The 12,910-nt window shown below is 38.4% G+C and overlaps 1 protein-coding gene across 13 annotated transcripts in view; it reads right to left on the reverse strand.

Moving 5' to 3' along the window:
• The window catches only part of BCAS3 (BCAS3 microtubule associated cell migration factor), a 571,522-nt gene that overhangs the window by 285,617 nt on the left and 272,995 nt on the right, over positions 1-12,910 (reverse strand). For 12 of the 13 annotated variants that reach the window (XM_033847806.2, XM_073797378.1, XM_073797379.1 and 9 more), the window contains 2 exons: positions 3,233-3,333; positions 310-506 (listed from right to left, as the gene is read on the reverse strand). In XM_033847806.2, coding sequence (XP_033703697.1) covers positions 310-506; positions 3,233-3,333 — 298 coding nt within the window. Of the gene's footprint in view, positions 1-309; positions 507-1,209; positions 1,314-3,232; positions 3,334-12,910 lie in introns of those variants that run through there. The other variant, XM_073797387.1, reaches the window with a different exon arrangement.

Raw genomic sequence — 12,910 nt, forward strand, 5'->3', positions numbered from 1 at the left:
TGAAAATATAGCAAGACAGATAAAGAGATAGATATTAGAAATATGAGAGAGGCATCATAAAATAAGACGGCTTTAAAAAGTACACTGAATATTAGATTTAGGGAAGTACAATCCAGAACACAAATATTTATTGGATGTGATAAGATCTCACATAAGATCCCCAGTGATAATGATGAACCACAAGTTACACTGCATGTATTCTGCAACGTGATACAGCGTCAAAAGGGGAAATGCAAATATTATCTAAGATGTTAATGACAAATGAACATATTAATGTGTTCAAATCACTATCTAGTTCTTATTTCTTACCTGAGACTGTTGAGATCAAGATCATCTGTATCAAAATCCGAAAGGGGCTGTGGAGTATCACTTGGACCATGAGACTGCAACACAGATGAACTGGATGATATGACTGTGGTTTGGCCTGAGGGATGGATGGTTTTGAACTGGAACTGTGGACCCATCCACAGACGTCTGTGGGGTCCGGTGTGCGTTACAATTTCTACCTGGAACAGATTAGGAATCATGATTGAAATGTATTAGGCTCTCCCTTTGAGAGCCTTTCATGATCCACCCCCTCACCCCAGTCTCAGCTCTGAACACTCACATTCTCCAAGAAGCCCATCTTAACCAAGTGGAAGAGGGACAGGGCATCTACAATCAAAAGGTGATGACAGGGACTTCCCTGATGGTCCAGTGGTTAAGAATCTGTCTTGCAATGCAGGAGACACTGGTTCAATCCCTGGTCGGGGAACTAAGATCCCACATGCTGCAGGGCAACTAAGCCCACATGCCGCAACTGGAGAGCCTGTGTGCTGCAACTACAGAGCCCATGTGCTCTGGAGCCTGCACACCGTAACAAAAGATCCCGTGTGCTGCAACTAAGACTAGGCACAGCCAAAAAATAATAATAATAAATAAATAAATATATATTTTTTAAAAAGGTGATGACAATAGCAACCTATAGAGACATTCACTACATCCCTCTACAGGTTCTCACCAAAATATATCAATACCAGAAACTCGTTTTGTGTATGTGTAAATATATGTGTGTATATGTAAACATAAATACACACACACACACACACATGCACCCCACATATATAACACAAAAATCACATGAGAATAAAAGGATCAGTTGCCTGCCTCATATACCGAGCACTGGCTCCCTAGGGACTACGTTTTTCACTCATTCTAGACAGTACTTACCACTTTGTGGGCATGCAGTGAATACTACACCTATCAATCCACAGATTAAAAGTAATTCCTTCATTGAGGACCAAGCTCATGACAAATGTGAAGTTGTTCTTGAACTATCCAAGGAAAAGAAAAGGTCTGAAATAATTTAATACCCAAAGCCAGTTTCTTTCCACAATTAAACACTATAATATTTACTGTCCTCAAAATCCTCCAAATTTCATTTTTAATGTAAGAGAGGACTATATATTTTCCCTCAAACTAGATTTGTCTTCAAAATACCATTTCTTAATTAGATTGTTTTCTCAACTACCATGAACATTCACATAGGTATTTTAAATGCTGCAAAACAGTAATAACAGAATGCTTTATGAATTTCATGCTCTAAGGAGGGGGTATGGAATGTTGCCAATACTAGACAATGCAGAGAGTAAGACACAGGGTAAAACCTAAAAATAAACATGTGATTTTACAAATGAGCGACTTGAATAAGAGACTAAATATGCAAACCTTTGGTAAAACACTATTTCTCAATGTCTTGTAATTGCTACATCCACGTCTGTATACATACTTTATGGAACTGACTTGCCATGTGCCTTAGTTTTGCCCTGAGTTCTTTTATATTTAATCACATTTCTCTGATTGCAGTGATTAATTCTTAACAAAATGTAACTGAAAAGGTTCACGGAGTGCAGCTCTGTGTTTGCAAGTCCTAAAGGGCAAAAGCATCACGGTCTTGGAACAATATTCACATTCCCACTAAACACAGGGAGAAAACTACTCAGATTTAGGACAGTGATTTCTCATTCAAGAAGTTGTATTCAGCAATGTAAATGAGGCCACAGATAAAGCATTCTGTGTATTTTAAGCTCAAAACCATCAGTGTCACAGAGCCGAGAGGTAAACAGATGCCTGTGCAATTTCACTGAGGCAATGGCCAGATGTTCCTGCTCACTCTCCTGTTGTATGCAGTACAAACATATTGTAGATACTTTCACACTGACAGCACACATTACCCCTTTTTCTAATTGAAAAGTGGAAGTGAAGGACAGTGGTTTCTTTGCCAGCATTCTTTTTTTTTTTTTAAATTTATCCTGGTATCCTCAAGAAATGATGTATCTCCATATGCATCAAGATCCTTCAAGGATCTTCCTGGGAGTATTTTTGGTGTGATGAAATGTATGTCACCTAGAAACAATTTGATTCTCCAGTTCCCAGATTCCCTTTAGTTTTTCGGGCTCCCTTCCCTGAGAAAGCAATGAAACTGCACCCGGCCTCCACTGAGGCACCTGTCTGATGAAAAGCCGCTGGATTGGTAATCTGAGACCAGTCATTAACTTCACCAAATGATGTCAGACTTGAGACAGACATAACAGCATTTGTAATGAAGTCACTTGTAATCTCATCATTTTGAAATCTGCCTGAGTATCTTTTATGTCAAAGCCCTTGAGATGAAGACAGCTTCACCTAGCACGGAGAGGAAGGGTCAGTCGAAGCTGTTACAGGACTGGTTTTGAGACCGCTAGAAGCGGCATTACAGGAGCTTAGGAAAGGAAAGCCAGGCGGGCACTTGTGTAGATTAGAATGCCTAACTTTCCTAATCAAAGTATGGGCCCAATCTTCAGAAATTGTTGCCTCCACAAAAAAAAAGCCCAAAGACTGTTGAAAGGCTTCACTGTTTTAACAAGGCCCATTCTTATTTTAATCCAAACAGTCCATCTGAAATCCAAGGTCCTGGGGGATATGAATGGATTGTTTGAAAGGTAGCATATTTTATGCTCTCTGTGTGAACGCTAATGTACACACATATATACATATGTATATGTGTGTGTATAAAATATATGTATCCCTGCAGCAGTATTTATGAGAAATTCTTAATATGGAAAGACAATTGATTATTTCTTGGGGAACCTAAAAAAATCCCAATTCTGCCCATTTTCCTCTAAGGAAAATAATTTTTAAAATTCAAGAAAAAAAGAGCTAATGGATCTCTGTTTTCTGTCACTTTAATAGACCCAGTGTTTCAGAGTCTTACCTGAGACAGCCACTCTTCATCTTCCTGTCCACTATGGTCAGAAGCTAAACTGTCATAGGACCCATGCCGAGTAATGGGCCCAGGACTTCCAGGGGGAACCACTGCAGGAGAAAGAAAATGTATTTAAACAACTTTAATCCATTCAGTGAAAAAAATGAATGTGGGCATGACCATCCTGAATACTGTGGTAATTTATAAGCTAAAATAAGACATTCAATGCACAATTCAAATAATTAACGAACAAGAAAGACTGAGTTTCTGAGGAATAAGAAAAATCTCCAAATAAGAGTACACTTTAAAAAACATCTGCAGGAATTTAGTCATTACATATATCACTGTTAAAGAAATACACAACTAATTGCATCTTAACAGCACAAGTACATTAAGGAATAGTGACAATTCGATTGCCCATGCACCAATATAATTCCTAGCCTTTAGGACACTTCAGTTCTCTCCATCTAACAATGAAATTAATTTAATGCAGTTCCTATAATTCAGGAAGGGGTTTTTAAAACAAATATCAAATAAGATTCTTTAAGAGTTTATTTAATAGTTCATATAAAGGGAAGGCATTAAAATATTTTTAATTTTAAAACACTTTTAGTTCCTAAAACATTTCATTTATCCAAAGAAATGTTTCATTTTTTCTGGATACTTCAGTAGTTTCCCTGATTCTTAGGTGGTAGGATATAGGCTTTAAAACACAAAGAGGCTGCTTTCTCATAAAAAGAAGAACCTTTGCTTAGTCAAAGCAATAAAATGATTCAGCAAACATTTATTGAGTTCCTAATGAACCAAATACCATCCCAACAGAAACTTATTTAAAGTCCCATACTATTTTTTTAAATTTAATTTAATTTATTTATTTTTGGCTGCACTGGGGTCTTTGTTGCTGAGTGCAGGCTCACTCTAGCTGTGGCTTTCAGGGACCACTCCTCGCCACGGTGTGCGGGCTTCTTATTGCGGTGGCCTCTCTTGTTGCGGAGCACGGGCTCTAGGGCGCGCAGGCTTCAGTAGCTGCGGCACTAGGGCTCAGTAGTTGTGGCTCCTGGGCTCCAGAGCGCAGGCTCAGTACCTGTGGCACACTGGCCCCGCAGCTCCGCGGCATGTGGGATCTTCCCAGACCAGGGCTCAAACCCATGTCCCCTGCACTGGCAGGCGGACTCCCAACCACTGTGCCACCCAGGGAAATCCCTAAAATCCCATACTATTTATTTGCTTATTTTTATTATAAAATAGACTTCATTTTTAAGGACAATTTTAGGTTCAAAACAAAATGGATGAGAAGACAGAGATTCCCCATATATTCTCTCCCTCTGTATACACTTTAATACTAAGAGAAATAAAGCAATAAAGTACTGAGGGGAAATAGAGAAAAGAAAAGGAAGAGGACAGAAGAGGATGGAAAGTTGGTGAGTATTAAAGAAATCTAGAAGAAACAGAAAAGAATGAGAAAAAGAAAATAATCTCAGAATTTCTACCACCCAGAGATAGGTATATACTTCAGTATGTGCATTTTCCTTAGGCTACATTCCTAAAAATGAAATCAAAGGATATGAACATGTCTAAATTTCTTAATGCATATTCTCAGAAAGAGTTACACTTCCATGAGCAGTGACTGAGAATGCTAATCTCACAGCACTCTTGCCAGAACAAGGTATTTTGAAGAACTAAATCTCAGTGAAACAGATATTAGTGAAGTAGACAGAGCAGAACACAGGACAAGATTTTAAAGAAGAGGTACTCACAAAAACCTTATCTTAACTATCTGGGAGAGGAGAAATGATACCAGTCAGTTACTCATCAGAGGGAGATAAACAGTATTAAAATACAAGATTTGCAGTGGTTAAAACTATTAGCTATCAGTTCTTCAGATTCATAGTTCTACAGCTGAGAGGCATGCTGGCATCTGGCACAAAACACAAGTTATCACCAAAGCATAACACCTAATTTCTTAGGATTTTGAATATCATGAAGAAAAGAATACCATAATAATCAATTATTATTTAAGCATCCTTAATAATTTTGGTGTATATTGCAAAGATGATAAGTAAATTTATGTTTGCAAAGGCTGAGTTATTCCCTAACCATTTGTATTCTTTTTAATAAATAAATTTGATATTAAATTCTTAATACAGAACAGAGCAAGAGTATGCCTCAAAACCCCACTCCCTAAATACTAGTCAAGAAGGCAACTATGGACAAATATCTAGAGGTCAGGACACACTTTGGAACGCAGTTGAGGTGAGAGAAGATTTTAAAGAGGTGAGGTATGAATAGGCCATGCAGATATCTGAGGGGAAAGTGTTACAGAGAGAATATCAATTACAAACATTTTGAAGTGGGAACATAAAGGAAATGTTTCGGTAATGTCAGGAGGCCAGTGTGGTTGGGTGTGATGAGGCAAGTTGGGAGTGGAAGAAGAATCAGGAAGGCAAACGGGGCAGGGATCAGCAGATGGTTTACGGCTTTCTTTTTTTAAAAAAAATAAAGCTAGGGTAGACAGAAAGATATTGGAAAAACTTAAGAAGAAGTGAGAAATTATACCCTTGTGTTACCAACTAGTACCTAATGTGAATTTTTTCCAGGAGTTTACAATGTACTCTACATATGCTGAGCCTAGGCTACTACCTGTTGCAGAATAAGCATTCCATAAGTATTACGTGAATAAATGGAGTTTTGCATTCTGGAATAAGTAATGATATCAGAATGGTAGAACACTTATTCATCCATCATCAAAATGGGATAAACCTGGGAATTCCCTGGAGGTCCAGTGGTTAGGACTCCATGCTTTCACTGCCGAGGGCCTGGGTTCAATCCCTGGTGGGGTAGCTAAGACCCTGAAAGCTGCAAGGCACAGCCAAAAAAAAGAAAAAGGCAAGGGGTGGGGTGGGAGGGGGGATAAACTTAAAAATAATCCAGGGCTTCCCTGGTGTCGCAGTGGTGGAGAGTCCGCCTGCCGATGCTACTCTTTGTTGTGGTGCGTGGGCTTCTCATTGCGGTGGCTTCTGTTATTGCAGAGCACGGGCTCTAGGCGCACGGGCTTCAGTAGCTGTGGCTCACGGCTCTAGAGCCCAGGCTCAGCAGTGTGGCGCACGGGCTTAGTTGCTCTGCAGCATGTGAGATCTTCCTGGGCCAGGGCTTGAACCCGTGTCCCCTGCATTGGCAGGTGGATTCTTAACCGCTGCGCCACCAGGGAAGTCCCATTGGATTATTATTATTATTTTTTTTTTTTTGCGGTACGTGGGCCTCTCACTGTTGTGGCCTCTCCTGTTGCGGAGCACAGGCTCCAGACGCGCAGGCTCAGCGGCCATGGCTCACGGGCCCAGCCGCTCCGCGGCATGTGGGATCCTCCCGGACCGGGGCACGAACCCGTGTGCCCCGCATTGGCAGGCGGACCCTCAACCACTGCGCCCCCAGGGAAGTCCTTTATATTCATTCTTGGGTAGAGTTCAAGGAAGTAGCAGGAGATTCCACATGTGCAACAGTAGAGAAGCTGTGCACATAGTGGGTCTGCACAGCTGAGCCTGTAACAACCTCTCTAAGTCCCCTATGGATGGGATGATGACTATTTACTATGTGTCCAAGAGTAATATGGACAAGGTCCAGGGAACTGTCAGACTTTGAAAAGGCTTTGAAACAAGGACGGATGTTGCAGAGATCTATATGAACCAATAGCCAATGATCGGGCAGGGAACTGGGACATCTCAGTGGTGAAAATAAAGAAAAAATGATCCCTGGTCAGGGAACTAAGATCCCGCATGTCACGTGGCCAAATAAATACCAGCTATTATTTAAAAAAAGGTTATAGTTGATGAGATTAATTTTTCTGTACTTGTCAGGATGGAGGCACAAAAGAGGACTTAAGAGAGTTTATTTATAAAAAAAAAGTTACATATATTGCAAGCCTGAGTTTAATGGACCAGTATACCTACCTTCTATCTAAAGAAAAATGGTTAGTATCTTTTACTTTTACCAACTGTTTTAGATAGTTAATAATCTTGGGTTAGGAAAAGGATATGGAATTTTGAAATAAAAATCTCTGCCATGTTCTATCCCTACCTTTAGTACAGTAATTTAAAACAAGCCTATCCATCTAACTAAAAAGGAAACACTGTCAATTTTCTTTAGAGAATACAACTTCAAAAGTACTGCCTGTACACACAGGCATTTGATAAGTATAGATCAACAACCAAGGGCAGGATGAGCAGATCGTTATGAGGTAACTGTGAGGTAGACTTTGTTTATATTGTGTTCTCAGGAAAGCAGATCATGCTTCTAGTGAGTAAATAAAAGCTAAGAAAAAAATCACTAAGTGTATTTTGCTGTCTTACAGTGATATATGAGTGTGTGTGTAGGTATGTGTGTATTCCTATGAATATATTTATATATTTTATATGTGTTTATGTACAAAGCAAACAAAAACAAATCTGCTTCAGCACTGACCTTTGCAAATCAGTCCTGTTAATCAAAACTCCCAAAAAACTTCCAAGTCAGTAGAACAACCTAAGTAAAATTATGAACAAAAAGATTAAATGGTCCTCTGATAATACCCCTACGTCTGAATCCCACGTAACAAAATTCTCAATTTGAAAATGGAAAATGTCAATTCATAATATAACATCTCAAATCCATAAGTAGTCAGGAAGAGGATCAATGAGTATAGAATTTTTACAAATTACCCACATAAAATATAGTAATTAAATAGAGTTTTATAAACATTGTATTAACAGGTATCTAAAGTGACACGCTGAAATCTCCTTTTTTTTAAAATTTTATTTGTGGTATGTGGGCCTCTCACTGTTGTGGCCTCTCCCATTGTGGAGCACAGGCTCCGGACACGCAGGTTCAACGGCCATGGCTAACGGGCCCAGCCACTCCGCGGCATGTGGGATCCTCCCGGACCGGGGCACGAACCCATGTCCCCTGCATCGGCAGGCAGACTCTCAACCACTGCGTCACCAGGGAAGCCCAGAAATCTCCTTTTTAACACTAGTTAATGGAATATTTGAAGGTTAGGATATGTAGGTTTGAATCAAGGTTCCAAGAATGAGTTATTACTAGTCCTGGAGAAATGTAAAACTCTCGACATTTCAGGGTGTTTTACCCGAAGTAATAACAGTGTACCCTCAATTCCAGGGAATCAAATTCTTTCGAAAATCCCCAGAAAGTAACAGCTAGATCTCAATAGCCTAAGTTCATCCACAACAAATCTAACCTTCTAGTTGAAAGAGAGAGATACATTTTTACCATTAATATATTGAATACACTTTATATTAGAGCAGGTAATTACTTTTCTCAGTGTATTGGGCATGGTTTAGATACTCCAGAAAAAATCAGATCTCCTAACTATGGAGTTTATAACAGGGCACACAGGATCTAGATATTCCATTAAGATGAAAGAATAAAAGGAATAATTATTTGCTCCCAGCACCATCTGTCCTTAAAACAATGAAAGAAAAGAGTTGACAATGCATATGAAAGTTAAAAGACTAACCACATACATGTTATAAGCATCCTTTTTATATAAACTGACACAAAGCATAATGCTGAACAATGAGCAGTGCTTATTTATGAACCCAATGAAGGGAAAATCTATTTGGTTCTGTTATGTTCTTGTTCTAGTCTTCCCTGCATCTCTTGAACTCCCAGTAATAAATTCTCTTAGCTTCAGAGGACACAGCTGCTAGTCAAGCACAGGCTCTCCTGGAGCGAACTCCATGCTCCCAACTTTAGGAGATGCTAAAAAGCTGCTCTACTCCCTGAAATGAATCTTGGTAGTACTGGAATCAGGGAAATCTATTTCTCAAATAAGGGGGCAAATGTTGATCCAAACAGTATCTCATTTTTTATGTGAGATGTAGCTCTCTGCTTTAGCTTCTATTGCAAAACCTAAAATATGTTCATATGCTGAATAAACAGCTCTAGAAAGAAACGTAGAGAGTCTTTTAATATGAAGAAACAAAAATGGATCCAAAGGTTTTTATTGGGAGAAGTGAGTGAGAGCTGGGTCATACCGACAGCAGAGTGGGCGGTAGAATAAAATATTCTTCAGATTCAGGACCAGACACAGCTTTTGTTTTCTCCTACTCCATACCATATCCCCACCAATCCTCTGTGAACAATAAAACCCTTACCATGCTGAAGTCTTTAGTGGAGACCTGAGAGGTGAATAATGTTGTGCCAGCATTATTCAGTCCTTTAAGTCATTTAGGGGAACAACATTCCTTTTTCTAGCAACAGAGAAATTTGTGAGTTAAATGACATCATGCTGCCTTGAATGAAACAGCTCAGGCTCAAAGTTCACCCAAAGGCCAACAGTGATAAACTCTCATCCAAGGACAAACTTCAATATATTTTTGGTACTTATTAAAAACAGCATTTATATAGCAGCCATACAGTAAGAGAGGGTTCTTTACCAAACTCTGTTTCTGATCAGAAAGCACTCAGGATCTTAGGAAGAAATTCTGCTTGGGAATGTAGTTTCTTAGTACAGAAAATAAAATTTGCCTTTTAAGAAGAAAGGCTCAAATAGAAATAATCCGAAAGCAAAATAGTCTAAGGCATTTCCTAACGAACAAGCAATTCACAAAAGAGGAAATACAACAGCCGACAAACACACATAAATAGTAGTAATCAGAGATTTGCAAAATTTAAGAAGTTATGCTTTCATACTATCAAACTGACAAAAATTAAACCCTGGTCTTTTTAAAAATAATTTTTTAAAAAGGGAGAAGGCTCTCAGGTCAAAAATACCACACCTAACTACCTTAAGATAAAGGTACCTACTTATATTTATTGAGGGAGTGACTCTTACCTCTACTGAACTCTGTAAGTTTTCTCTGTAATTTATAAATGTTTCCATTTAAATGTAAAGGAATTCACTGGATTTCACACACAGAGTAATCAAGCAATAGCACGATATATTACTGGCTGATCTGTTTATTAGGAGCCATCTCCTGTATCCGTGCAACAACAACTGAAGTGTTACAATACATAAAAGGGAACAGGCTTTACCTATGTTATATATTAAACGGATCAATGATCTTCCTTGCACCCTGACCCTGCGGTACCATAGATGTTCTCTAATTAATTATTAAAGTTTTCTAACAGTCAGTCATTGTACATCTCTGGTTTCACTTTCCTTTCATTCTACATTCCCAGAAGAACAGTCACAAGCAATATATAATTAGAAAAATGACATACCCTCATTGTTTATGAGATAATAGATTTCACTGGATAACTGACAACCCAAGGTGCATCTCCTCCCTACCGTGCTCTGTCTCCCTTGCCCTACCCCTAAAGCATCATATAATATTCCCACAGAAGACATAAACTAAGGAGCTTTCATTTGTTATTCTTCCTACCATAACGGTCATTTGCCATTTCGTATCTGGACAAGTTGTACCTGGGGATAGACTGGAAGGGGTCACAATTTAGTTTTGCTCCTCAGTGTAACTCTACATATCATAAAATGAACAGAAGGAATAAAACACAATGGCTTCAGGCTGTCAGCAAGATCAGCTACTCCCCTGAAAATTTCGAACTGTCCCAACTTAATAGGCTGCGACAGTCCCTTCAAAACATCTGCAATTAAAGTCACCTGGAAAGATGTACAAAATTTAATGTGTATTATGGCAACTCAATTCATAGTACAACTATATTATATATACATTAAACCAGTAGCAGGATAACCAGAAAAGTGAGTCCACCCTGACTATTTTAAAGGATGGTACTATGTCTGTATAATACCTTGCTTGCAGCTTAGAGATAACAACTTTGTCTTACCAAGGGTTAGATAATCTATCCAGAAAAATAAGTCTAAATAACAACAAAACCATTCTTATCAAAGCTCACCTTTACATAACTGTTACCTCACGGGAGGAAATGAACATGGCTGGGGACAGGGGTGACTCAGTTTCCACTAAATATTTCTTGGTACCTTTTAAATTGTGTATACCATGTACCTATTTAAAAATTTATAATTATAAAGTTGTGGAATAAGCACACTACAGTTAATATGGTTAGCGAAGTCAATCCAAGAAGTTAAGAAAGGAAAACAAAGAAATAAAATGTGTAACAATAAATGATGGAAACCAATGCATGAAACAAAAGTTGAGCTTATAGCATATCGAGTCATACATTTCCCCCGTTTTCTTGGGTTTTGTGGCGTTTTCTCTAAAAAGGGAAGTAGAAGTGCTTATATACACTCTTTCTCACACTCACTCTACATGTATCTGTTTATCATTATCTCTATATTTACACACACATATCAAATATAGGACCAGCTTTTAGCAACTGCTCAAGTACACATGGTAGTGTATGTTTCTGTTGAGGGAAATGACTGTTTGCTGGAAGCTAGAAGCTCTTTGGTGCTAATTCTCTGTAGAATTATGAGCTGTAATCTTTCAATAGTGGCAACTGTATTCTCACAGCTAACCCTGTACGTTAGAGGCAGCTCTTTCAGGAATAATCAATTCTCTAAATTCAAGGAACACTCTAAAATATAATATCCTCTATGAGATTGAGATGAGTAGAGGTTAGGCAGAAAGTATTGCAAATTGATGTCTTGAAGGTAAAAAATCACTGTTTTGGATCATTAAACCACATTCAGTCATCAATGTACCAATCTGTACAAGTAGGCAATAGGCCAGTTATTGCAAACGTATTGTTACCGATCTAACCTACAATGGCACAGTTGAAGGGCAAAGAGTCTAATGTACTCAGTCCAGCCTCCACAACAAGGTCTTACAAAACGAATATAAAGGGGAGGGAGTCGTTTGGAAATGTAAAAACGGCAAAGATCATTTTTTGCAAAGAGTTAATGCAGCTTCTTCCATGCTTCCCTTATTTATTATCTAGTTGCATACCAGATAAGGCCAGATCATTATACAGCAGGAAGAATTAAGTACAGATTTTCTCTTGCCTAAGCAAAAGAGGCAAAGTTCTCTTGGCATGGAGAGTTAAAAGCTTTTAGTTGTGGAAGACATCAACATTTTCAACCTATACTTAAGAACATAATTTAAAATCTTTCCAAACAATCATTAAGGATCCTTGATATGTTCCATAAAATAGAGAAATTGAATGTTTAAGATTTTTACCTCTAAATAAATCAGAAAAATCATAGAGCCAAGAGGACTGCAAAAAGAATGAGATGGAGAATACTACCTTACAACCACCGTATGTTTTTCTCTCTTTCCAAATGCAGGAGAACATTTTCCAAGGCTTGCTCTTCCCTCTACTGCTGCACAATGTACAACTACTAGAAAGAGGTATCTCCTTATTATTAAGTCCTTGTCATTAGATACATACTAAAGTATTAATAGGTAAAAAGACACAAGAGTGGGTGGCTTTCTCACAATACTTTTATCCACCATACGTTAAAAAAAAAATGATTTTAAGAGAATGTAAGAAACAAGAGTGGCAGAATGTTGTTAATTCTTCAAGCTGAGTAATAGGCAGACTCATTATACTATTCACTGTACTTCTGTGAATGTTTCAACATTTCCATAATAAAAAAATTTTTTTAAGTCTGTTGCATGAATGAAAAAAACAGCAAACATTTCTTGACCCGCAGTTGGACACAGAGCCATCTTGATTCTTTTCTTGGCAAGACTAGGAGATCTATGAAGTATTCAGGACTATGTTGTTTTCCCACAGCACCATACGTGTGAGGAT

This window comes from Tursiops truncatus, chromosome 20, assembly GCF_011762595.2.
Source record: "Tursiops truncatus isolate mTurTru1 chromosome 20, mTurTru1.mat.Y, whole genome shotgun sequence".
Lineage (NCBI taxonomy): Eukaryota > Metazoa > Chordata > Mammalia > Artiodactyla > Delphinidae > Tursiops > Tursiops truncatus.